We start from the raw sequence: 23312 nt of genomic DNA on the forward strand, positions 1-23312 counted from the left end.
GGAAGGCTACTAGGGTAAAGGAAGGCTACTAGGGTACAGGAAGGAAGGCCAATAGGGTACAGGAAGGCTACTAGGGTACAGGAAGGAAGGCTACTAGGGTACAGGAAGGCTACTAGGGTACAGGAAGGCCACTAGGGTACAGGAAGGCCACTAGGGTACAGGAAGGCCACTAGGGTACAGGAAGGTTCAGCCAGGGCGGATGGGGGGGGGCATGCTATGTTGTGAGTGCAAGGACCGTGTTCAGACTCAAGAGGAAGTAATCTGCTTTATTGGTGTGACTTCTTCTTCTATCTACCGGCAGAACATTACAAGTCATTCGCTACTCTTCAATAATAATAGAAAAAATAAACGCAACGGGCCGTTATTGAAAAGCATTTATCCTTTTGTGTGGTAGAAGTATTGTTATTACCAAGGCAGTCTGGATTCGTATCTTTTACTTTGTTGCTGTTGTTGTTGTTGTCGGTGTTCTTTCTTTAAACTGCATTGTTGGTTAAAATAAGCATTTCAACTGTAAGGTGTATTCGGCACGTGTGACAAATAAAATTTGATTTGATTGTAGTATGATGTAGTATGTATCCCTGATTTTAATTTTAAAAAACAATTTAAACAGGCAAGATTGTTAGTTGACAAAAGAAAGATCCGGAACAAGGTGGGTACTAGAACATATAATAATATATATATATATAATACTAGAACATATCAGTGTAATACTTATATAATACTCCATATAATACTAATACTTATATAATACTCCATATAATACTAATACTTATATAATACTCCATATACTACTAATACTTATATAATACTCCATATAATACTAATACTTATATAATACTCCATATAATACTAATACTTATAATACTCCATATAATACTAATACTTATATAATACTCCATATACTACTAATACTTATATAATACTCCATATAATACTAATACTTATATAATACTCCATATAATACTAATACTTATATAATACTCCATATAATACTAATACTTATATAATACTCCATATAATACTAATACTTATATAATACTCCATATAATACTAATACTTATAATACTCCATATAATACTAATACTTATATAATACTCCAGATAATACTAATACTTATATAATACTCCATATAATACTAATACGTATATAATACTCCATATAATACTAATACTTATAATACTCCATATAATACTAATACTTATATAATACTCCATATAATACTAATACTTATATAATACTAATACTTATATAATACTCCATATAATACTAATACTTATATAATACTCCATATAATACTAATACTTATATAATACTCCATATATTACTAATACTTATATAATACTCCATATAATACCAATACGTATATAATACTCCATATAATACTAATACTTATAATACTCCATATAATACTAATACTTGTATAATACTCCAGATAATACTAATACTTATATAATACTCCATATAATACTAATACGTATATAATACTCCATATAATACTAATACTTATATAATACTCCATATAATACTAATACTTATATAATACTCCATATAATACTAATACTTATATAATACTCCATATAATACTACTACTTATATAATACTCCATATAATACTAATACTTATATAATACTCCATATAATACTAATACGTATATAATACTCCATATAATACTAATACTTATATAATACTCCATATAATACTACTACTTATATAATACTCCATATAATACTAATACTTATATAATACTCCATATAATACTAATACTTATATAATACTCCATATAATACTCATACTTATAATACTCCATATAATACTCATACTTATAATACTCCAAGGCTCAAATGTCAAAAGTTGAGTGAGGGATTTAAGAAGGCCCGGTTGAAAAGGTTTTCTTGGAGGTGGGTGTAGATGAAAAACTATTGTCTGGTGTGCGTCTTTATTCTCTCTCTGTTCCGCCAGACCTTTAGTGTCCTGGCCTTTCTGGTCTCCCGCGAGGCGAAGGTCTGTACCTCTATTGTTGTTGCTTTCTGAGTCTAGTGTGTGTGTGTGTGTGTATGTGTGTGTGTGTGTGTGTGCGTGTGTGTGTGCTTGCGCGCTGTCGATCCCCCCTCACCCCATATATCATAGACCCGATACCGCCGCCTTGCCTTTCTCTCTGTGATCCTATTGGTGCTCTACTTCCCCCTGTGGTTACCATGGAGACCCTCTCTAACGTTGCTCTCTCTCTGTCTACCAGCGACCAGCACTAAAATGCTTGGTAGGCTAGATAGAAATTTGCCATAGTCCTTTATTTTTATTTTTTTTCAAGATTTTATTTTTTCAGTATAGCAATGACACTTATAGCCTGTCATAGTTACAATGGTCACTCTTAATATGAGTGCCTGGATGTGATAGGATAAGGGGAGGGTTTAGGTGTTAACGTGGCTGTAGATAAGAGACAACAGACACAGCTGATTGGATTATCAGTAGCCTATAACGTGTGTCTGAACCCCCCCTCTCGTGAAGATGGATTTTGATTCCACATAGATATGTGTTTTCTTTCTCCGATGTACCTCACTGGATATCTTATTGATCCCCCCCCCCCTCCCCCCCACCCTGGGTGTTCATTGTTTTGTTTAGTTGTTGTCTCACGGTGCTGAACCCTGTGATAAAACAGAGTGTATCATTTCAGAGCATCTCTCTGCCTCTCCGCATCACTAGTTACCCAGTCAGGTTGTGATTGTATTGGGGTAGTGGGAAGATGTTATCACAATGTGTGTGTGTTGTATTTGGGGGTATGGGTGTACTGCAGGTGTCAGTTTTGTGTCAGTTTGATGAACCTGTAGGAGCCTGTTGACAACATGGTGTGGAAGGACGAGACGGATTCTGACGATGATAATGAGGATTCTGGTTCCGGAACTCTCACGGGACATTCTGATTCTCTGTTCTATCCCTGTGCCTGTCACAATGCACACATCCTGGCATTTCCACATTTAATGGAGGAGAATGTCTCCACAGGCAGCTCAGTCTTCTACCCATAGATATTTGATGTTAGAGTTGTCAGTGTCACTGCCAGTATAGCTACTTTCCACTCCAAAGTATTGTCATTCAATCAGAATATATTTTCTGCCTCTTACTATTTCTGTATTGAGTTGAAGAGGCAGGAATAGCTACTAGCAGGAATTAGCCCTCCATTGCATTGCCATATCGTCATGTTCAGCTGGGACTCACTAAGGCTGTGTTTAGACAGGCAGACCAATTCTGATATTTTTTTTCTCTCCCCTAATTGGTCTTTTGTGCAAATCAGATCAGCTCTGAAAAAGATCTGATGTGAAAAGATCTGATGCGATTGATCCCAAAAAAATATAGATATATCTGAATTGGGTTGCCTGTCTAAACACAGCCATAGACACTGAACAGAACAGAAGACTGAAGCAGGAAAAACTAATTTAGGTTCGTTAGCCGCACTCAGCTGGAGATCCACAGCGACAGTTAGAGTTAGCAACGTGTAATTAGCAAGGTATGCTAGTTTCTCGGTGCATAATGCATGAGATACTAATCAAAGGTTAGCTACAAATACAACCGGGTATGAGAAGAATCTCTGTGTGTGTGTGTGTGTGTGTGTGTGTGTGTGTGTGTGTGTGTGTGTGTGTGTGTGTGTGTGTGTGTGTGTGTGTGTGTGTGTGTGTGCGTGCGCGCGCGCGCGTGCGTGCGTGCGTGTGTGTGTGTGTTGTACATGTTACACACTACATAGTATTAAAGGGCCAATTAACTGAACTGTATGGTACACAGATCCCTAATACCTGGTGGCAGGTATAATATTTTTACCTGACTGGTAGTACACACACACACACACACACACACACACACACACACACACACACACACACACACACACACACACACACACACACACACTGGATTGGAACTATTAGAGATTATAATTGGCTCGCCACGAGGAGCATCAGTGTGATATGGAGTAGTCTCCACGCGCGATTGGCTCGCCACGAGGAGCAGTGTGATATGGAGTAGTCTCCACGCGCGATTGGCTCGCCACGAGGAGCAGTGTGATATGGAGTAGTCTCCACGCGCGATTGGCTCGCCACGAGGAGCATCAGTGTGATATGCAGTAGTCTCCACCCGCGATTGGCTCGCCACGAGGAGCATCAGTGTGATATGGAGTAGTCTCCACGAGCGATTGGCTCGCCACGAGGAGCATCAGTGTGATATGCAGTAGTCTCCACGCGCGATTGGCTCGCCACGAGGAGCATCAGTGTGATATGCAGTAGTCTCCATGCGCAATTGGCTCGCCACGAGGAGCATCAGTGTGATATGGAGTAGTCTCCACCCGCGATTGGCTCGCCACGAGGAGCATCAGTGTGATATGGAGTAGTCTCCACCCGCGATTGGCTCGCCACGAGGAGCATCAGTGTGATATGGAGTAGTCTCCACCCGCGATTGGCTCGCCACGAGGAGCATCAGTGTGATATGGAGTAGTCTCCACGCGCGATTGGCTCGCCACGAGGAGCACTTGCAACGTCATAAATAATGGATGTCAAACCTCAACATTTCAATGTCTTATAACTTATTATAGTTTATAGCTTATAGCTTATTTTATCCACATTCCTTTTGTTCATGTTCTGTTATGTGGATAGTTGCTTTTTTAAATGATGTTTTTCTTTACAGTAGTACAAACGTGAGAAACTGTGTCACCATTGTGGTTCTGGTTACTGCACACAGGACTAGTAATGTCAGGGGGGGGGGTATCAGGGGGATATGATCAACTTGACCTTTCACCCCTAACTAACTAACCTCTGACATGGTTCGTCTTTCTGTCCCACAGCTAAAGGAGAGGAGGGGGAAACGGGAGAGAAGCCGTCGCCTGAACCATCGCCTGAACCGTCGCCTGAACCATCGCCTGAACCATCGCCTGAACCAAGACACATCAACAGAGACTCATGGTACGTTAAAAGGACCGTTTTAATAACCTTCTTCTCCCTTTATTCACTCCAATTCCACGGGAAAAGTCACAAACTCTCAGCGGGGCTAGAGGTTATCTGAGCCCCCCCCCCAAAAAGACAGTTCAGATTTCTCATAACCTCAAAGCACTCTCTCCATGAATGTGTTTTTGTCACACCAGTCCTCTTCCTGTGTGTGTGTGTGTGTGTGTGTGTGTGTGTGTGTGTGTGTGTGTGTGTGTGTGTGTGTGTGTGTGTGTGTGTGTGTGTGTGTGTGTGTGTGTGTGTGTGTGTGTGTGTGTGTGTGTGTGTTTGTGTGTTTGTGTGTGTGTGTGTGTGTGTGTGTGTGTGTGTGTGTGTACCCTCCAGTTTAACCAAACAGCGAGCTGATATAGTCAGTGAGACATCTTCAGACATTTGTTTAAAGCTGGAAAGAAGTCGACAGACTTGTCTCTTATAGGCTGCTGAGTTCAGGAAGCGTGAAGAGACGTCACACAGTCAACAGGAGGAAAATGATGCTGAGCCTTATGCCCTACCAGTTGACTGATTTTTTACATTTTTTAAACTTTTTAAATTTCACCTTTATTTAATTAACCAGGTAGGCTAGTTGAGAACAAGTTCTCATTTACAACTGCGACCTGGCCAAGATAAAGCATAGCAGTGTGAACAGACAACAACACAGAGTTACACATGGAGTAAACAATAAACAAGTCAATAACACAGTAGAAAGAAAAAAAGAGTCTATATACATTGTGTGCAAAAGGCATGAGGAGGTAGGCAGATAATTACAATTTAGCAGATTAACACTGGAGTGATAAATGATCAGATGGTCATGTGCAGGTAGAGATACTGGTGTGCAAAAGAGCAGAAAATTAAATAAATATAAACAGTATGGGGATGAGGTAGATAAATTGGGTGGGCTATTTACCGATAGACTATGTACAGCTGCAGCGATCGGTTAGCTGCTCAGATAGCAGATGTTTGAAGTTGGTGAGGGAGATAAAAGTCTCCAACAGCTGGCTGTGCAGAAGATAAAAGCTAGCCGCTAGCAGTGGCTAACAATGACTAAATAGCTTGTAGTTAATTAGCTGGTTAGCATTTTGAGGTTCTTGAATGTGTTCTAAAATTAAAAATAATAGCGATTCCGTATCACATTGGGTGAGGCAAGTTACCGGAAGGTATAATCGAATTAAAAATCGAAAAGAGATTGAAAATAAATATGGGTCCAGTGAGTAGTTGGGCTGGCTGGGGACACGGCGATTCAGACAGTTAGCAGGCCTGTGCTAACAAGCTAACAATTAGTAGGCCGGGGCTAAACAAGCTAGCAGTTAGCAGACCGGGGCTAAACAAGCTAGCAATTAGTAGACTGGGGCAGGCTAGCAGTTAGCAGGCCGGGTTAGCAAGCAAGCAGAAAGCAAGGGCTAGAAAGTTAGCCTTTGGGGGACGTCGCTATGGGGTTAAGGCTGATTTTTGCCTCTTCATGTGGTGACGTCGATAGACCGGTCGTGGAATTAGTAGGGTTCCAAGTAGCTCTAGGTAGCTAAGCAGGCCAGACTGGTTAGCATAATGGGCCTTCAGCGGGCGTCGCGCCTGAGTCCTCGGGCATAGATAGCTAGGTGAAGGATCCCTGGTCTTCAGTAAAAGCTTGGAGATAGATAGCTAGGTGAAGGATCCCTGGTCTTCAGTAAAGGCTTTGAGATAGATAGCTAGGTGAAGGATCCCTGGTCTTCAGTAAAGGCTTGGAGATAGATAGCTAGGTGAAGGATCCCTGGTCTTCAGTAAAGGCTTTGAGATAGATAGCTAGGTGAAGGATCCCTGGTCTTCAGTAAAGGCTTGGAGATAGATAGCTAGGTGAAGGATCCCTGACCATCAGTAAAGGCTTGGAGATAGATAGCTAGGTGAAGGATCCCTGGCCATCAGTAAAGGCTTGGAGATAGATAGCTAGGTGAAGGATCCCTGGCCATCAGTAAAGGCTTGGAGATAGATAGCAAGGTGAAGGATCCCTGGCCATCAGCTCAGAGAACGATGGATGGGTCAACATACATTGTGCTTTGTCAAAGAGCCAAGAGAGAATGGCAAGGGACATCTGGGCTTTCTATAGCCGGCCAGGGCTCGTGAAAAGATGGCTATGGCTCACAAAGACCACCACCGGGGGGCTTTGTCCCTTCAGACTGTCGCAGCGGTGCAGTGGTCGGGTCTTTGTGAGACCTGATTAGCATGGAGATCTATAGCATTAGCATTCACAGCATCCCTCGGTGGCAGACCTGCATGGATCCAGAGGGCAAAGGACACACACACACAGCAGACAGGCGTGAATCGAGAGGTTAAAGGGGACTTCAGACCGAGACACAACAGCCTGCAGACAGACATGTAAAGCTATCATCATGAAGGTTCTCACACAGCCAACCTTACAAATAAATGAGTGTGCGCGTGTGCGCGTGTGTCTGTGTGTGTGTGTGTGTGTGTGTGTGTGTGCGTGCGTGCGTGCGTGCGTGCGTGCGTGTGTACCGTTTTGCCTGATAACTTTTATGGCTAAAATCGTTGCATACAGTACTTTCCTACCGTTTGCATCATGTCATTATGGCCTTAGAGTTTAACTGAATGATTCATTAGCGAACAGTAGAGGACTGTTTCTGCTCCCTTTTCAGTAGCAGCCAATTCATCTATTCTAGTGTTATTGCCAAACCCATTTCATTTGTCATGTAATGGTGTCACTGTATTAAGAATTAAGTCCCTCTTGTCACATTAATAAACAAGTATGGCACTTCCGGCCTTCCGTAGTGATCGCATATTAGTTGGGCAACATTAAATAAATATTGGTCTGGAATTATTTTGTGGTACACACACACACAAACACACTTATTGCCTGGAAACTGGTAACAGTCCTCTATCTAACTAACATACTGTATGGCCTGGTAACAGTCCTCTATCTAACTAACATACTGTATGGCCTGGTAACAGTCCTCTATCTAACTAACATACTGTATGGGCTGGTAACAGTCCTCTATCTAACTAACATACTGTATGGACTGGTAACTGGGAACAGGGCCTGTTAACAGGGCCTGAGTGATCACTCATTAGACACATGGCAGTCTAAGCTGTCCCTGGGCCTAATGTGGCCCCACAACTCTGATGTACTGTGCTTTGTTTGATGAAGGGTGAAATGACTCCTACACTGTGCTATCGAGAAGCTAAAAGGGTTCTTCGGCTGTATCCCATAGGAGAACCCTTTAAAGAACCATTTTTGGTTCCACGTAGAACCTTTTCCCCAGGGGGTTCTACATGGAACCCAAAATAGTTCTAAATAGAACCAAAAAGGGTACTTCCTGGAACCAAAAAGGGTTCTCCTATGGGGAAGAATGCTTTAGGAACCCTGTGTAGATGCTGTGTAGATGCTTATTTCCCCACTAGTGGTTAAAGTTTGTTTGCTGTATTTTAATTTAAAAAATATATATATATATATATATATATTAATTTATTTAACTAGGCAATTAATTTAAGAACAAATTCTTATTTACAATGACAGCTTAGGAACAGTGGGTTAACTGCCTTGTTCAGGGGCAGAACGACAGAAGCTAGTCGTTCCGTAAATAGTGTTAATGCGGAGATCCCAAACACACTCTCACCCTCAGCCTTAACCCCTCCTCTGTCCTTGTGCACGTGTCTTGTCATATCGAAATCCCAACAGGAATATTACGATAAAAAAACAGTCCTAAAGTGGTTAATTTCCCCCTTTAAAAGACCAATTAAAATGTTCACTCAGAAAAAAAATCCCCTTTTCAATAGATTATCAAACAAACATAAATGGACAGTTTCCCAGACAGATTAAGCCTAGTGCTGGACTAAAAAACTATGCATCAACAAGGCTTCAGATTCTGACCCCAACATCATTTTTTATAAGTTTGCTCACCCTGGGCTGACTACTGTTTAGCATAAGATCTCTGTCTCAATTACTCCGTTTCACCATGTGACCCTCACAGCAGTGTGCTTACTCCTCTGGGAAATAGGGGGGGTTGTCCATCCCTAAATCAGGACCTGTCTCTGTCGTTGTTTACTTCTATACGGCCATCTGTGATGTCAAATTCAGCAGTAGGTTATCTGTGATGTTAGACTCATTGGTAGACTATCTGTGATGTGGGATTCAGCAGTAGGTTATCTGTGATGTTAGACTCATTAGTAGACTATCTGTGATGTGAGATTCAGCAGTAGGTTATCTGTGATGTTAGACTCATTGGTAGACTATCTGTGATGTGAGATTCAGCAGTAGGTTATCTCTGATGTTAGACTCATTGGTAGACTATGTGTGATGTTATACTCATTGGTAGACTATCTGTGATGTGAGATTCAGCAGTAGGTTATCTCTGATGTTATACTCATTCGTAGACTATCTGTGATGTGAGATTCAGCAGTAGGTTATCTCTGATGTTATACTCATTAGTAGACTATCTGTGTGATCTAAATTGTGATTTTATCGAGAACAATGGAACCTGGGGCATATCCACATCACTCAATCTACTCTCTCTTCTCTCTGCTTTTTGTTTATAGTGCATTTCAGCTATTACAGTAACCCTATATCGAGCTAGATCAGGGGTATTCAACCTGGGGGTATTCAACCTGCAGTCCACGACCTCCTAGGGGTCCATGGAGGTACTGCAGCGGGTCTGCAAATATATGTGTATATATATTTAAAAAATAAGAATAACAAAAAATACATATTTCAAGGACTTTATTAACTATCAACAACAGAATAAACACATTGTGAATTGCATACCTACAGTAGAAAATAGGAGAATATCTTATTTCTCTTTATATTGAGCAATTACACTCACTGGAGCTAATTATACTCACATTAGTTTCTGACATCGGCTTTGAGAAAGCACCCGCGAGTACCAGTCGTTGCAAATGCTGCTGGCTGCTGGTATGCTGGTATGCTGGTTTGCTGGTATGCTGGTATGCTGGTATGCTTGCTGCTGGTATGCTGGCTGCTGATATGCTGGTATGCTGGCTGCTGGTATGCTTGCTGCTGGTATGCTGGCTGCTGGTATGCTGGTATGCTTGCTGCTGGTATGCTGGCTGCTGGTATGCTGGTGTGCTGGCTGCTGGTATGCTGGTATGCTGGCTGCTGGTATGCTGGCTGCTGGTATGCTGGTATGCCTTCTTGACTTGGGATATAAAGTTTTTCAACACGGTTGAACTTTTTGTCTTTTAAACCAGCTAAAAAAACTTCTTTAAATGAAAATGTGTGTGGAGATACTCTTTGAGCTAATAGGCTACGTTAGAGTTGATCTACTTCCTCTTCCTCTTTTATCTACTCCCTCTTCCTCTTTTATCTACTTCCTCTTCCTCTTTTATCTACTTCCTCTTCCTCTTTTATCTACTTCCTCTTCCTATTATAATGTGTTATAAGGTCAAAATAATGAAAAACTATTTACCAAATCTATTCATGTTAAAACAGTGACTCCTTTCCGTTATCATTCACAATAGATTTGTTTTTAGAACATATCATGTGGTCCCTGGCTCTCCGGTTTGCCTGGGAGGAGGTCCCTGGCTCTCCGGTCTGCCTGGGAGGGGTCCCTGACTCTCCGGTCTGCCTGGGAGGGGTCCCTGGCTCTCCGGTCTGCCTGGGAGGGGTCCCTGACTCTCTGGTCTGCCTGGGAGGGGTCCCTGACTCTCCGGTCTGCCTGGGAGGGGTCCCTGGCTCTCCGGTCTGCCTGGGAGGGGTCCCTGACTCTCTGGTCTGCCTGGGAGGAGGTCCCTGACTCTCCGGTCTGCCTGGGAGGGGTCCCTGGCTCTCCGGTCTGCCTGGGAGGGGTCCCTGGCTCGCTGGTTTGACTGGGAGGGGGTCCCTGGCTCGCTGGTTTGACTGGGAGGGGGTCCCTGGCTCTCCGGTTTGCCTGGGAGGGGGTCCCTGGCTCTCCGGTTTGCCTGGGAGGGGGTCCCTGGCTCTCCGGTTTGACTGGGAGGGGGTCCCTGGCTCTCCGGTTTGCCTGGGAGGGGGTCCCTGGCTCGCCGGTTTGCCTGGGAGGGGGTCCCTGGCTCGCCGGTTTGCCTGGGAGGGGTCCCTGGCTCGCCGGTTTGCCTGGGAGGGGGTCCCTGGCTCGCTGGTTTGCCTGGGAGGGGGTCCCTGGCTCGCTGGTTTGCCTGGGAGGGGGTCCCTGGCTCGCTGGTTTGCCTGGGAGGGGGTCCCTGGCTCTCCGGTCTGCCTGGGAGGGGGTTCCTGGCTCTCCGGTCTGCCTGGGAGGGGGTCCCTGGCTCGCCGGTTTGACTGGGAGGGGGTCCCTGGCTCTCCGGTGTGCCTGGGAGGGGGTCCCTGGCTCTCCGGTTTGCCTGGGAGGGGGTCCCTGGCTCTCCGGTTTGCCTGGGAGGGGGTCCCTAGCTCTCCGGTCTGCCTGGGAGGGGGTCCCTAGCTCTCCGGTTTGCCTGGGAGGGGGTCCCTGGCTCTCCGGTTTGACTGGGAGGGGGTCCCTGGCTCTCCGGTTTGCCTGGGAGGGGGTCCCTGGCTCTCTGGTTTGCCTGGGAGGGGGTTCCTGGCTCTCCGGTTTGACTGGGAGGGGGTCCCTGGCTCTCCGGTTTGCCTGGGAGGGGTCCCTGGCTCGCCGGTTTGCCTGGGAGGGGGTCCCTGGCTCACCGGTTTGACTGGGAGGAGGTCCCTGGCTCTCCGGTTTGACTGGGAGGGGGTCCCTGACTCTCCGGTTTGCCTGGGAGGGGGTCCCTGGCTCTCCGGTTTGCCTGGGAGGGGGTCCCCGACTCTCCGGTTTGCCTGGGAGGGGGTCCCTGGCTCTCCGGTTTGCCTGGGAGGGGGTCCCTGGCTCTCCGGTTTGCCTGGGAGGGGGTCCCTGGCTCTCCGGTTTGCCTGGGAGGGGGTCCCTGGCTCGCCGGTTTGCCTGGGAGGGGGTCCCTGGCTCGCCGGTTTGCCTGGGAGGAGGTCCCTGGCTCGCCGGTTTGCCTGGGAGGGGGTCCCTGACTCTCCGGTTTGCCTGGGAGGGGGTCCCTGACTCTCCGGTTTGCCTGGGAGGGGGTCCCTGGCTCTCCGGTTTGCCTGGGAGGGGTCCCTGGCTCTCCGGTTTGCCTGGGAGGGGTCCCTGGCTCTCCGGTTTGACTGGGAGGGGGTCCCTGACTCTCCGGTTTGACTGGGAGGGGTCCCTGGCTCTCCGGTTTGCCTGGGAGGGGTCCCTGGCTCTCCGGTTTGACTGGGAGGGGTCCCTGGCTCTCCGGTTTGCCTGGGAGGGGTCCCTGGCTCGCCGGTTTGCCTGGGAGGGGGTCCCTGGCTCTCCGGTTTGCCTGGGAGGGGGTCCCTGGCTCGCCGGTTTGCCTGGGAGGGGGTCCCTGGCTCGCCGGTTTGCCTGGGAGGGGTCCCTGGCTCGCCGGTTTGCCTGGGAGGGGTCCCTGGCTCGCCGGTTTGCCTGGGAGGGGTCCCTGGCTCGCCGGTTTGCCTGGGAGGGGTCCCTGGCTCGCCGGTTTGCCTGGGAGGGGTCCCTGGCTCGCCGGTTTGCCTGGGAGGGGGTCCCTGGCTCTCCGGTTTGCCTGGGAGGGGGTCCCTGGCTCGCCGGTCTGCCTGGGAGGGGGTCCCTGACTCTCCGGTCTGCCTGGGAGGGGGTCCCTGACTCTCCGGTCTGCCTGGGAGGGGGTCCCTGGCTCTCCGGTTTGCCTGGGAGGGGGTCCCTGACTCTCCGGTCTGCCTGGGAGGGGGTCCCTGGCTCTCCGGTTTGCCTGGGAGGGGGTCCCTGACTCGCCGGTTTGCCTGGGAGGGGGTCCCTGGCTCGCCTGTTTGCCTGGGAGGGGGTCCCTGGCTCTCCGGTTTGCCTGGGAGGGGGTCCCTGGCTCGCCGGTCTGCCTGGGAGGGGGTCCCTGACTCTCCGGTCTGCCTGGGAGGGGGTCCCTGACTCTCCGGTCTGCCTGGGAGGGGGTCCCTGGCTCTCCGGTTTGCCTGGGAGGGGGTCCCTGACTCGCCGGTTTGCCTGGGAGGGGTCCCTGGCTCTCCGGTTTGCCTGGGAGGGGATCCCTGGCTCGCCGGTTTGCCTGGGAGGGGGTCCCTGACTCGCCGGTTTGCCTGGGAGGGGTCCCTAGCTCTCCGGCTTGCCTGGGAGGGGGTCCCTGGCTCTCCGGTTTGCCTGGGAGGGGGTCCCTGGCTCTCCGGTTTGCCTGGGAGGGGGTCCCTGGCTCGCCGGTTTGCCTGGGAGGGGGTCCCTGGCTCTCCGGTTTGCCTGGGAGGGGTCCCTGGCTCGCCGGTTTGCCGGGGAGGGGTCCCTGGCTCGCCAGTTTGCCTGGGAGGGGGTCCCTGACTCGCCGGTTTGCCTGGGAGGGGGTCCCTGGCTCGCCGGTTTGCCTGGGAGGGGGTCCCTGGCTCTCCGGTTTGCCTGGGAGGGGGTCCCTGGCTCTCCGGTTTGCCTGGGAGGGGGTCCCTGACTCTCCGGTTTGCCTGGGAGGGGGTCCCTGGCTCTCCGGTTTGCCTGGGAGGGGGTCCCTGGCTCTCCGGTTTGACTGGGAGGGGGTCCCTGGCTCTCCGGTTTGACTGGGAGGGGGTCCCTGGCTCGCTGGTTTGCCTGGGAGGGGGTCCCTGGCTCTCCGGTTTGACTGGGAGGGGGTCCCTGGCTCTCCGGTTTGCCTGGGAGGGGGTCCCTGGCTCGCCGGTTTGCCTGGGAGGGGGTCCCTGGCTCGCCGGTTTGCCTGGGAGGAGGTCCCTGGCTCGCCGGTTTGCCTGGGAGGGGGTCCCTGACTCTCCGGTTTGCCTGGGAGGGGGTCCCTGACTCTCCGGTTTGCCTGGGAGGGGGTCCCTGGCTCTCCGGTTTGCCTGGGAGGGGGTCCCTGGCTCTCCGGTTTGCCTGGGAGGGGGTCCCTGGCTCTCCGGTTTGACTGGGAGGGGGTCCCTGACTCTCCGGTTTGACTGGGAGGGGGTCCCTGGCTCTCCGGTTTGCCTGGGAGGGGGTCCCTGGCTCTCCGGTTTGACTGGGAGGGGGTCCCTGGCTCTCCGGTTTGCCTGGGAGGGGTCCCTGGCTCGCCGGTTTGCCTGGGAGGGGGTCCCTGGCTCTCCGGTTTGCCTGGGAGGGGGTCCCTGGCTCGCCGGTTTGCCTGGGAGGGGGTCCCTGGCTCGCCGGTTTGCCTGGGAGGGGTCCCTGGCTCGCCGGTTTGCCTGGGAGGGGTCCCTGGCTCGCCGGTTTGCCTGGGAGGGGTCCCTGGCTCGCCGGTTTGCCTGGGAGGGGTCCCTGGCTCGCCGGTTTGCCTGGGAGGGGGTCCCTGGCTCGCCGGTTTGCCTGGGAGGAGGTCCCTGGCTCGCCGGTTTGCCTGGGAGGGGGTCCCTGGCTCTCCGGTTTGCCTGGGAGGGGTCCCTGGCTCTCCGGTTTGCCTGGGAGGGGTCCCTGGCTCTCCGGTTTGCCTGGGAGGGGTCCCTGGCTCTCCGGTTTGCCTGGGAGGGGTCCCTGGCTCTCCGGTTTGCCTGGGAGGGGGTCCCTGGCTCTCCGGTTTGCCTGGGAGGGGGTCCCTGGCTCTCCGGTTTGCCTGGGAGGGGTCCCTGGCTCGCCGGTTTGACTGGGAGGAGGTCCCTGGCTCGCCGGTTTGCCTGGGAGGGGGTCCCTGGCTCGCCGGTTTGACTGGGAGGGGGTCCCTGGCTCACCGGTTTGACTGGGAGGGGGTCCCTGGCTCTCCGGTTTGACTGGGAGGGGGTCCCTGGCTCGCCGGTTTGCCTGGGAGGGGGTCCCTGGCTCGCCTGTTTGCCTGGGAGGGGGTCCCTGGCTCGCCGGTTTGACTGGGAGGGGGTCCCTGGCTCTCCGGTTTGACTGGGAGGGGGTCCCTGGCTCGCCGGTTTGACTGGGAGGGGGTCCCTGGCTCTCCGGTTTGCCTGGAAGGGGGTTCCTGGCTCTCCGGTTTGCCTGGGAGGGGGTCCCTGGCTCGCCTGTTTGCCTGGGAGGGGGTCCCTGGCTCTCCGGTTTGCCTGGGAGGGGGTCCCTGGCTCGCCGGTCTGCCTGGGAGGGGGTCCCTGACTCTCCGGTCTGCCTGGGAGGGGGTCCCTGACTCTCCGGTCTGCCTGGGAGGGGGTCCCTGGCTCTCCGGTTTGCCTGGGAGGGGGTCCCTGACTCGCCGGTTTGCCTGGGAGGGGGTCCCTGGCTCTCCGGTTTGCCTGGGAGGGGATCCCTGGCTCGCCGGTTTGCCTGGGAGGGGGTCCCTGACTCGCCGGTTTGCCTGGGAGGGGGTCCCTAGCTCTCCGGTTTGCCTGGGAGGGGGTCCCTGGCTCTCCGGTTTGCCTGGGAGGGGGTCCCTGGCTCTCCGGTTTGCCTGGGAGGGGGTCCCTGGCTCGCCGGTTTGCCTGGGAGGGGGTCCCTGGCTCTCCGGTTTGCCTGGGAGGGGGTCCCTGGCTCGCCGGTTTGCCGGGGAGGGGTCCCTGGCTCGCCAGTTTGCCTGGGAGGGGGTCCCTGACTCGCCGGTTTGCCTGGGAGGGGGTCCCTGGCTCGCCGGTTTGCCTGGGAGGGGGTCCCTAGCTCTCCGGTTTGCCTGGGCGGGGGTCCCTGGCTCTCCGGTTTGCCTGGGAGGGGGTCCCTGGCTCTCCGGTTTGCCTGGGAGGGGGTCCCTGGCTCTCCGGTTTGCCTGGGAGGGGGTCCCTGGCTCTCCGGTTTGCCTGGGAGGGGGTCCCTGGGCAAGAAAATGTCGAAGACCCCTGATCTAAATTCTGAAAGTATCAGAAACTACAAGCCAATATAGTAAAAGTGATAGCATGTTCTGAGTTAGTGGCAGAGCAATGATGTGTGTGCTTCGAATTTGATTCCATCAACCCCCTATGTAAACACATGCCGAGGCAGATTCCATACCATAATTCCATTCCATAATTCCATTCCCAGAGGATTCCAGTTGAAATGGTCTGAAATGAACTGGAACGCAGTCAGCATTAGAACCTGTTCTATTGTCATCAGTCAGCATTAGAACCTGTTCTATTGTCATCAGTCAGCATTAGAACCTGTTCTATTGTCATCAGTCAGCATTATATCCTGTTCTATTGTCATCAGTCAGCATTAGAACCTGTTCTATTGTCACCAGTCAGCATTAGAACCTGTTCTATTGTCATCAGTCAGCATTATATCCTGTTCTATTGTCATCAGTCTGCATTATATCCTGTTCTATTGTCATCAGTCAGCATTATATCCTGTTCTATTGTCATCAGTCAGCATTATAGCCTGTTCTATTGTCACCAGTCTGCATTATATCCTGTTCTATTGTCATCAGTCAGCATTATAGCCTGTTCTATTGTCATCAGTCTGCATTATATCCTGTTCTATTGTCATCAGTCAGCATTATATCCTGTTATATTGTCATCAGTCTGCATTATATCCTGTTCTATTGTCATCAGTCAGCATGATATCCTGTTATATTGTCATCAGTCTGCATTATATCCTGTTATGTGGAATTGAACCCTCAGCCCTGTTGTTTGTTGCTAAATACAGGCATGCTCTTAATAACTGATCCACACAGCAGAACACAAATATCTTTACTACTGTTTATGTTGATCAGCGCTACCTCGACAAGCCCCACCCTTCCTGACACACACAGGCACACGCACGCACGCACGCACACACATACATTTGCTGAGGTGGAAAACATTAAGTTGAAACTTTAGCTCGAGGAAACTACACCTGATTCTGGTTCAGTTTCTATCAGCAGGAGAGGTACAACTCTACCTGATTCTGGTTCAGTTTATATCAGCAGGAGAGGTACAACTCTACCTGATTCTGGTTCAGTTTATATCAGCAGGAGCCTAACCACCCCCAATATAATTTACGAGGCCTTGTTCATTTTATGAGCAGATCCAAAGCCTGGCACTATACTGTACCTCAGCTAACCCTTCATGGGTGGTAGACTGTAACCTGCTACACTAAACCTCATCTACCCCTTCAAGGGTGGTAGACTGTAACCTGTTTCTCTAAACCTCATCTACCCCTTCAAGGGTGGTAGACTGTAACCTGTTTCTCTAAACCTCAGCTAACCCTTCAAGGGTGGTAGACTGTAACCTGCTACACTAAACCTCAGGTAACCCGGCGATAGACTGTAACAATGCTCAAGAATCAAGGAATTTAGCTCACAGTTTTGAGCAGAGGGGTGAAGGAAGCCAAGTGAACCCCCAACGTCTGTAAGTTTAGTTTATTCTATGATGCTGAATGGGGGGGGTGAAGGACATTGGTTGAAGCCCCGTATAATGAAAGTTCTGTTCAGTCTATATGCTGAACAGAGTGAAGTTATGTGAGTAGAAGTCCATTTGAAACATCTGCCCTGTTATTGCATATAAAGCTGGATAGTGAAAATGTACTTATGACAAAGAACAACGTTTTTATCCGGTCAGGATGTTAAAGAAAGTGGCCAATTTGCAACGTTGTTATAGCAGTTGCGTTTCCATTTTTTTGTTTTTTTGTGTGGTGCGCTTGAATTTAGCAGCGTGTATGAATCGTGTGATTATGAAAGCATACATTTACGAAAAGCATTTCTTCTCAAATCTCATCCAATCAAATGTTATTTGTCACATACACACATTTACATTTACATTTAAGTCATTTAGCAGACGCTCTTATCCAGAGCGACTTACGGTTAGCGGTTAGCAGATGTTATTAATGCGAGTGTAGCGAAATGCTTTTGCTTCTAGTTCCGACAGTGCGGTAATATCTAACACGTAATCTAACAAATTCACAACGACTACCTTATACACACAAGTGTAAAGGAATGAATAAGAATATGTACATATAAATATATGAATGAGTGATGGCTGAACGACATAGGCAAGATGCACTAGATTGTATAGAGTACAGAATATACATATGAGATGAGTAACGTAGGATATGTAGACATGATTAAAGTGGCGTTATTTAAAGTCACTAGCGATACCTTTATTAAATGTATTTAAGTGGCCAGAGAGTTGAGTCAGTATGTTGCCAGCAGTCACTCAATGTTAGTGGTGGCTGTTTAACAGTCTGATGGCCTTGAGATAGAAGCTGTTTTTCAGTCTATCGGTCCCAGCTTTGATGCACCTGTACTGACCTCGCCTTCTGGATGATAGCAGGGTGAACAGGCAGTGGCTCGGGTGGTTGATGTCCTTGATGATCTTTATGGCCTTCCTGAGACATCGGGTGGTGTAGGTGTCCTGGAGGGTAGGTAGTTTGCCCACGGTGATGCGTTTTACAGACCTCTGGAGAGCCTTGCGGTTATGGGCGGAGCTGTTGCCGTACCCTATAAAAGTTTGTGAGGGTTTTAGGTGACAAGCCAAATGTATTCAGCCACCTGAGGTTGAAGAGGCGCTGTTGCTGTCTGTGTGGGTGGACCATTTCAGTTTGTCAGTCATGTGTACACAGTTTTAAATGTATGTAATTCTGTCATGTTTCGTGTTTCGTGTTTTGACCCCAGGAAGAGTAGCTGCTGCTTTAGCACTAGCCAATGGGGAGCCGAATAAAATAACAAACACACACACACACACACACACACACACACACACACACACACACACACACACACACACACACACACACACACACACACACACACACACACACACACACACACACACTGAGATCCAGAGGGAGACCCAGAGGGAGAGAGGTGGTTCAGAGGATCAATGCCCATCAACTGCCTGCCTTTCCTGGGCTGAGCATCGAATCATTCTCCCTGAGCCTGTTACTGTCTCCTCCATTCTGTCTGTTAGAGGTGCTGACACTATGAAGTGGGAACTGGAGAGGAGCCAATCTGCCGTATGTAGGAGAATGTGGAGGAGGTGGAAGGAGAGAGGAGGATGAAGGTTAAGTCGTCGACATGCATCCCATCCATAACAGTTTGTGCATATATTATGACGCCATTTTGTGCTGTTCGTGCAAACAACATTTTTGATAGCCGAAGTCGTTGGCGATTGTTAAACTGTAGGGATTCTACTATGAAGTGGCGGTTTTCATTTAACTCATTTTATCATTAAAATGTTTTTACGTGATAAATACTACACGAAACGTCTATGCCACTAAGACCTCCTGGGCAAAAAGCATACACATTTATTACCGATTTCTTGAGTTACGTTAGATTAATTCGGACTATTGTGAGAATATCTACACCGGCTACGGCGTCTCAAGATGGACAAACAGTACTATTGTTGCTTTTTTTCTCGTTTTTCAATCGAAGGTCTTTTAAAGTCCAAGTTCTGCTAGAAGCAGTATTCAGATGTCTTTAGAAGGAGGAGGGTGAAGAGGAGGAAGAGGAGGGTGAGATGGAGGATCAGACTGTCTGTTAGTTAATCAGACTATAGTTCAGTATTGTGCCAGTATTGTTCAGTATTGTGCCTCAGACTCACTCATTGGGGCTGTGCCAGCATGAAGAGCCCCCCCCCACCCTAGAGGCCATAAAGGGGGTACTGATGTATGTCCCCTAGAGGCCATAAAGAGGGGACTGATGTATGTCCCCTAGAGGCCATAAAGGGGGGTACTGATGTATGTCCCCTAGAGGCCATAAAGGGGGGACTGATGTGTGTCCCCTAGAGACTATAAAGGGGGGTACTGATGTATGTCCCCTAGAGGCCATAAAGGGGGGTACTGATGTATGTCCCCTAGAGGCCATAAAGGGGGTACTGATGTATGTCCCCTAGAGGCCATAAAGGGGGGTACTGATGTATGTCCCCTAGAGGCTATAAAGGGGGTACTGATGTATGTCCCCTAGAGGCCATAAAGGGGGGTACTGATGTATGTCCCCTAGAGGCTATAAAGGGGGTACTGATGTATGTCCCCTAGAGGCCATAAAGGGGGTACTGATGTATGTCCCCTAGAGGCCATAAAGGGGGTACTGATGTATGTCCCCTAGGGGCCATAAAGGGGGGTACTGATGTATGTCCCCTAGGGGCCATAAAGGGGGGTACTGATGTATGTCCCCTAGAGGCCATAAAGGGGGGACTGATGTATGTCCCCTAGAGACCATAAAGGGGGGTACTGATGTATGTCCCCTAGAGGCCATAAAGGGGGTACTGATGTATGTCCCCTAGAGACCATAAAGGGGGGTACTGATGTATGTCCCCTAGAGGCCATAAAGGGGGGACTGATGTATGTCCCCTAGAGACCATAAAGGGGGGTACTGATGTATGTCCCCTAGGGGCCATAAAGGGGGGTACTGATGTATGTCCCCTAGGGGCCATAAAGGGGGGTACTGATGTATGTCCCCTAGAGGCCATAAAGGGGGGACTGATGTATGTCTCCTAGAGGCCATAAAGGGGGTACTGATGTATGTCCCCTAGAGGCCATAAATGGGGGACTGATGTATGTCCCCTAGAGGCCATAAAGGGGGTACTGATGTATGTCCCCTGGCATGCAACAGCTTCTGAAACTGTAACATTGGGGCGGCAGCGTAGCCTAGTGGTTAGAGCGTTGGACTAGTAACCGAGTTCAAACCCCCGAGCTGACAAGGTCGGGGGTCTGTCGTTCTGCCCCTGAACAGGCAGTTAACCCACTGTTCCCAGGCCTTCATTGAAAATAAGAATATGTTCTTAACTGACTTGCCTGGTTAAATAAAGGTAAAACAATTTTAAAAATTATTAAAAATGCACTATGGCCTTTCCCAATAGCTGATTTTGCTTCTCGGGCTTTTTATTAGTACAATGAATGCTAAAGGGGTCTGCTTGAGTGAGGGAATTCATCAGAGACCAGACACGCCAGTATTTTGTGGTGTACGGTACAGTAGAGGTATTGTAATGCTTACTCAGACCCAAGTCCTTTTCCTTGAGGGCAGAGAAGTAGCAGTGCTCGATGTTCTGATTTTGCGTTACAGTTTGACCATGAGATCCCTGTATACTCTTTAGTATTTATTAGGATCCCCAACATTAGCTGATGCCAAGATCTAATCATAAAGTCTATGTGAGTCCAAAAAGCTCTAAGCTTCACACTTCCTCTGTGAGTTGAGTTCCCTGCTGTGGGCTACAGTGTGCTGGTCTGTGAGTTGAGTTCCAGCTGTGGGCTACAGTGTGCTGGTCTGTGAGTTGAGTTCCAGCTGTGGGCTACAGTGTGCTGTAGCTTGTCTGTGAGTTGAGTTCCAGCTGTGGGCTACAGTGTGCTGTAGCTGGTCTGTGAGTTGAGTTCCAGCTGTGGGCTACAGTGTGCTGGTCTGTGAGTTGAGTTCCAGCTGTGGGCTACAGTGTGCTGGTCTGTGAGTTGAGTTCCAGCTGTGGGCTACAGTGTGCTGGTCTGTGAGTTGATCTTCAGCTGTGGTATACAGTGTGCTGTAGCTGGTCTGTGAGTTGAATTCCAGCTGTGGGCTACAGTGTGCTGGTCTGTGAGTTGATTTTCAGCTGTGGTATACAGTGTGCTGTAGCTGGTCTGTGAGTTGAATTCCAGCTGTGGGCTACAGTGTGCTGGTCTGTGAGTTGATTTTCAGCTGTGGTATACAGTGTGCTGGTCTGTGAGTTAAGTTCCAGCTGTGGGCTACAGTGTGCTGTAGCTGGTCTGTGAGTTGATTTTCAGCTGTGGTATACAGTGTGCTGGTCTGTGAGTTGAATTCCAGCTGTGGACCTCAGTGTGCTGGTCTGTGAGTTGAATTCCAGCTGTGGACCTCAGTGTGCTGGTCTGTGAGTTGAGTTCCAGCTGTGGGCTACAGTGTGCTGTAGCTGGTCTGTGAGTTGATTTTCAGCTGTGGTATACAGTGTGCTGGTCTGTGAGTTGAATTCCAGCTGTGGACCTCAGTGTGCTGGTCTGTGAGTTGAATTCCAGCTGTGGACCTCAGTGTGCTGGTCTGTGAGTTGAGTTCCAGCTGTGGACCTCAGTGTGCTGGTCTGTGAGTTGAGTTCCAGCTGTGGACCTCAGTGTGCTGGTCTGTGAGTTGAATTCCAGCTGTGGACTACAGTGTGCTGGTCTGTGAGTTGAATTCCAGCTGTGGTATACAGTGTGCTGTAGCTGGTCTGTGAGTTGAATTCCAGCTGTGGACTACAGTGTGCTGGTCTGTGAGTTGAATTCCAGCTGTGGTATACAGTGTGCTGGTCTGTGAGTTGAATTCCAGCTGTGGACTACAGTGTGCTGGTCTGTGAGTTGAATTCCAGCTGTGGTATACAGTGTGCTGTAGCTGGTCTGTGAGTTGAATTCCAGCTGTGGACTACAGTGTGCTGGTCTGTGAGTTGAATTCCAGCTGTGGTATACAGTGTGCTGGTCTGTGAGTTGAATTCCAGCTGTGGTATACAGTGTGCTGGTCTGTGAGTTGAATTCCAGCTGTGGACTACAGTGTGCTGGTCTGTGAGTTGAATTCCAGCTGTGGTATACAGTGTGCTGTAGCTGGTCTGTGAGTTGATCTTCAGCTGTGGTATACAGTGTGCTGTAGCTGGTCTGTGAGTTGAATTCCAGCTGTGGGCTACAGTGTGCTGGTCTGTGAGTTGATTTTCAGCTGTGGTATACAGTGTGCTGTAGCTGGTCTGTGAGTTGAATTCCAGCTGTGGGCTACAGTGTGCTGGTCTGTGAGTTGATTTTCAGCTGTGGTATACAGTGTGCTGGTCTGTGAGTTAAGTTCCAGCTGTGGGCTACAGTGTGCTGTAGCTGGTCTGTGAGTTGATTTTCAGCTGTGGTATACAGTGTGCTGGTCTGTGAGTTGAATTCCAGCTGTGGACCTCAGTGTGCTGGTCTGTGAGTTGAATTCCAGCTGTGGACCTCAGTGTGCTGGTCTGTGAGTTGAGTTCCAGCTGTGGGCTACAGTGTGCTGTAGCTGGTCTGTGAGTTGATTTTCAGCTGTGGTATACAGTGTGCTGGTCTGTGAGTTGAATTCCAGCTGTGGACCTCAGTGTGCTGGTCTGTGAGTTGAATTCCAGCTGTGGACCTCAGTGTGCTGGTCTGTGAGTTGAGTTCCAGCTGTGGACCTCAGTGTGCTGGTCTGTGAGTTGAGTTCCAGCTGTGGATCTCAGTGTGCTGGTCTGTGAGTTGAATTCCAGCTGTGGACTACAGTGTGCTGGTCTGTGAGTTGAATTCCAGCTGTGGTATACAGTGTGCTGTAGCTGGTCTGTGAGTTGAATTCCAGCTGTGGACTACAGTGTGCTGGTCTGTGAGTTGAATTCCAGCTGTGGTATACAGTGTGCTGGTCTGTGAGTTGAATTCCAGCTGTGGACTACAGTGTGCTGGTCTGTGAGTTGAATTCCAGCTGTGGTATACAGTGTGCTGTAGCTGGTCTGTGAGTTGAATTCCAGCTGTGGACTACAGTGTGCTGGTCTGTAGAGTTTAATTCCAGCTGTGGTATACAGTGTGCTGGTCTGTGAGTTGAATTCCAGCTGTGGTATACAGTGTGCTGGTCTGTGAGTTGAATTCCAGCTGTGGACTACAGTGTGCTGGTCTGTGAGTTGAATTCCAGCTGTGGTATACAGTGTGCTGTAGCTGGTCTGTGAGTTGAATTCCAGCTGTGGTATACAGTGTG

The 23312-nt window shown here is 49.4% G+C and overlaps 1 protein-coding gene across 1 annotated transcript in view; it reads left to right on the plus strand.

The window, feature by feature from the left end:
- The window catches only part of LOC127908378 (tetraspanin-18-like), a 124322-nt gene that overhangs the window by 73382 nt on the left and 27628 nt on the right, over positions 1 to 23312 (plus strand). The window contains exon 2 of the mRNA XM_052466689.1: positions 4823 to 4940. Within this exon, the coding sequence (XP_052322649.1) occupies positions 4938 to 4940 (3 nt within the window). The 5' untranslated portion in view covers positions 4823 to 4937. The remainder of the gene's footprint in view (positions 1 to 4822; positions 4941 to 23312) is intronic.

This window comes from Oncorhynchus keta, chromosome 17 (genome assembly GCF_023373465.1).
Source record: "Oncorhynchus keta strain PuntledgeMale-10-30-2019 chromosome 17, Oket_V2, whole genome shotgun sequence".
Lineage (NCBI taxonomy): Eukaryota > Metazoa > Chordata > Actinopteri > Salmoniformes > Salmonidae > Oncorhynchus > Oncorhynchus keta.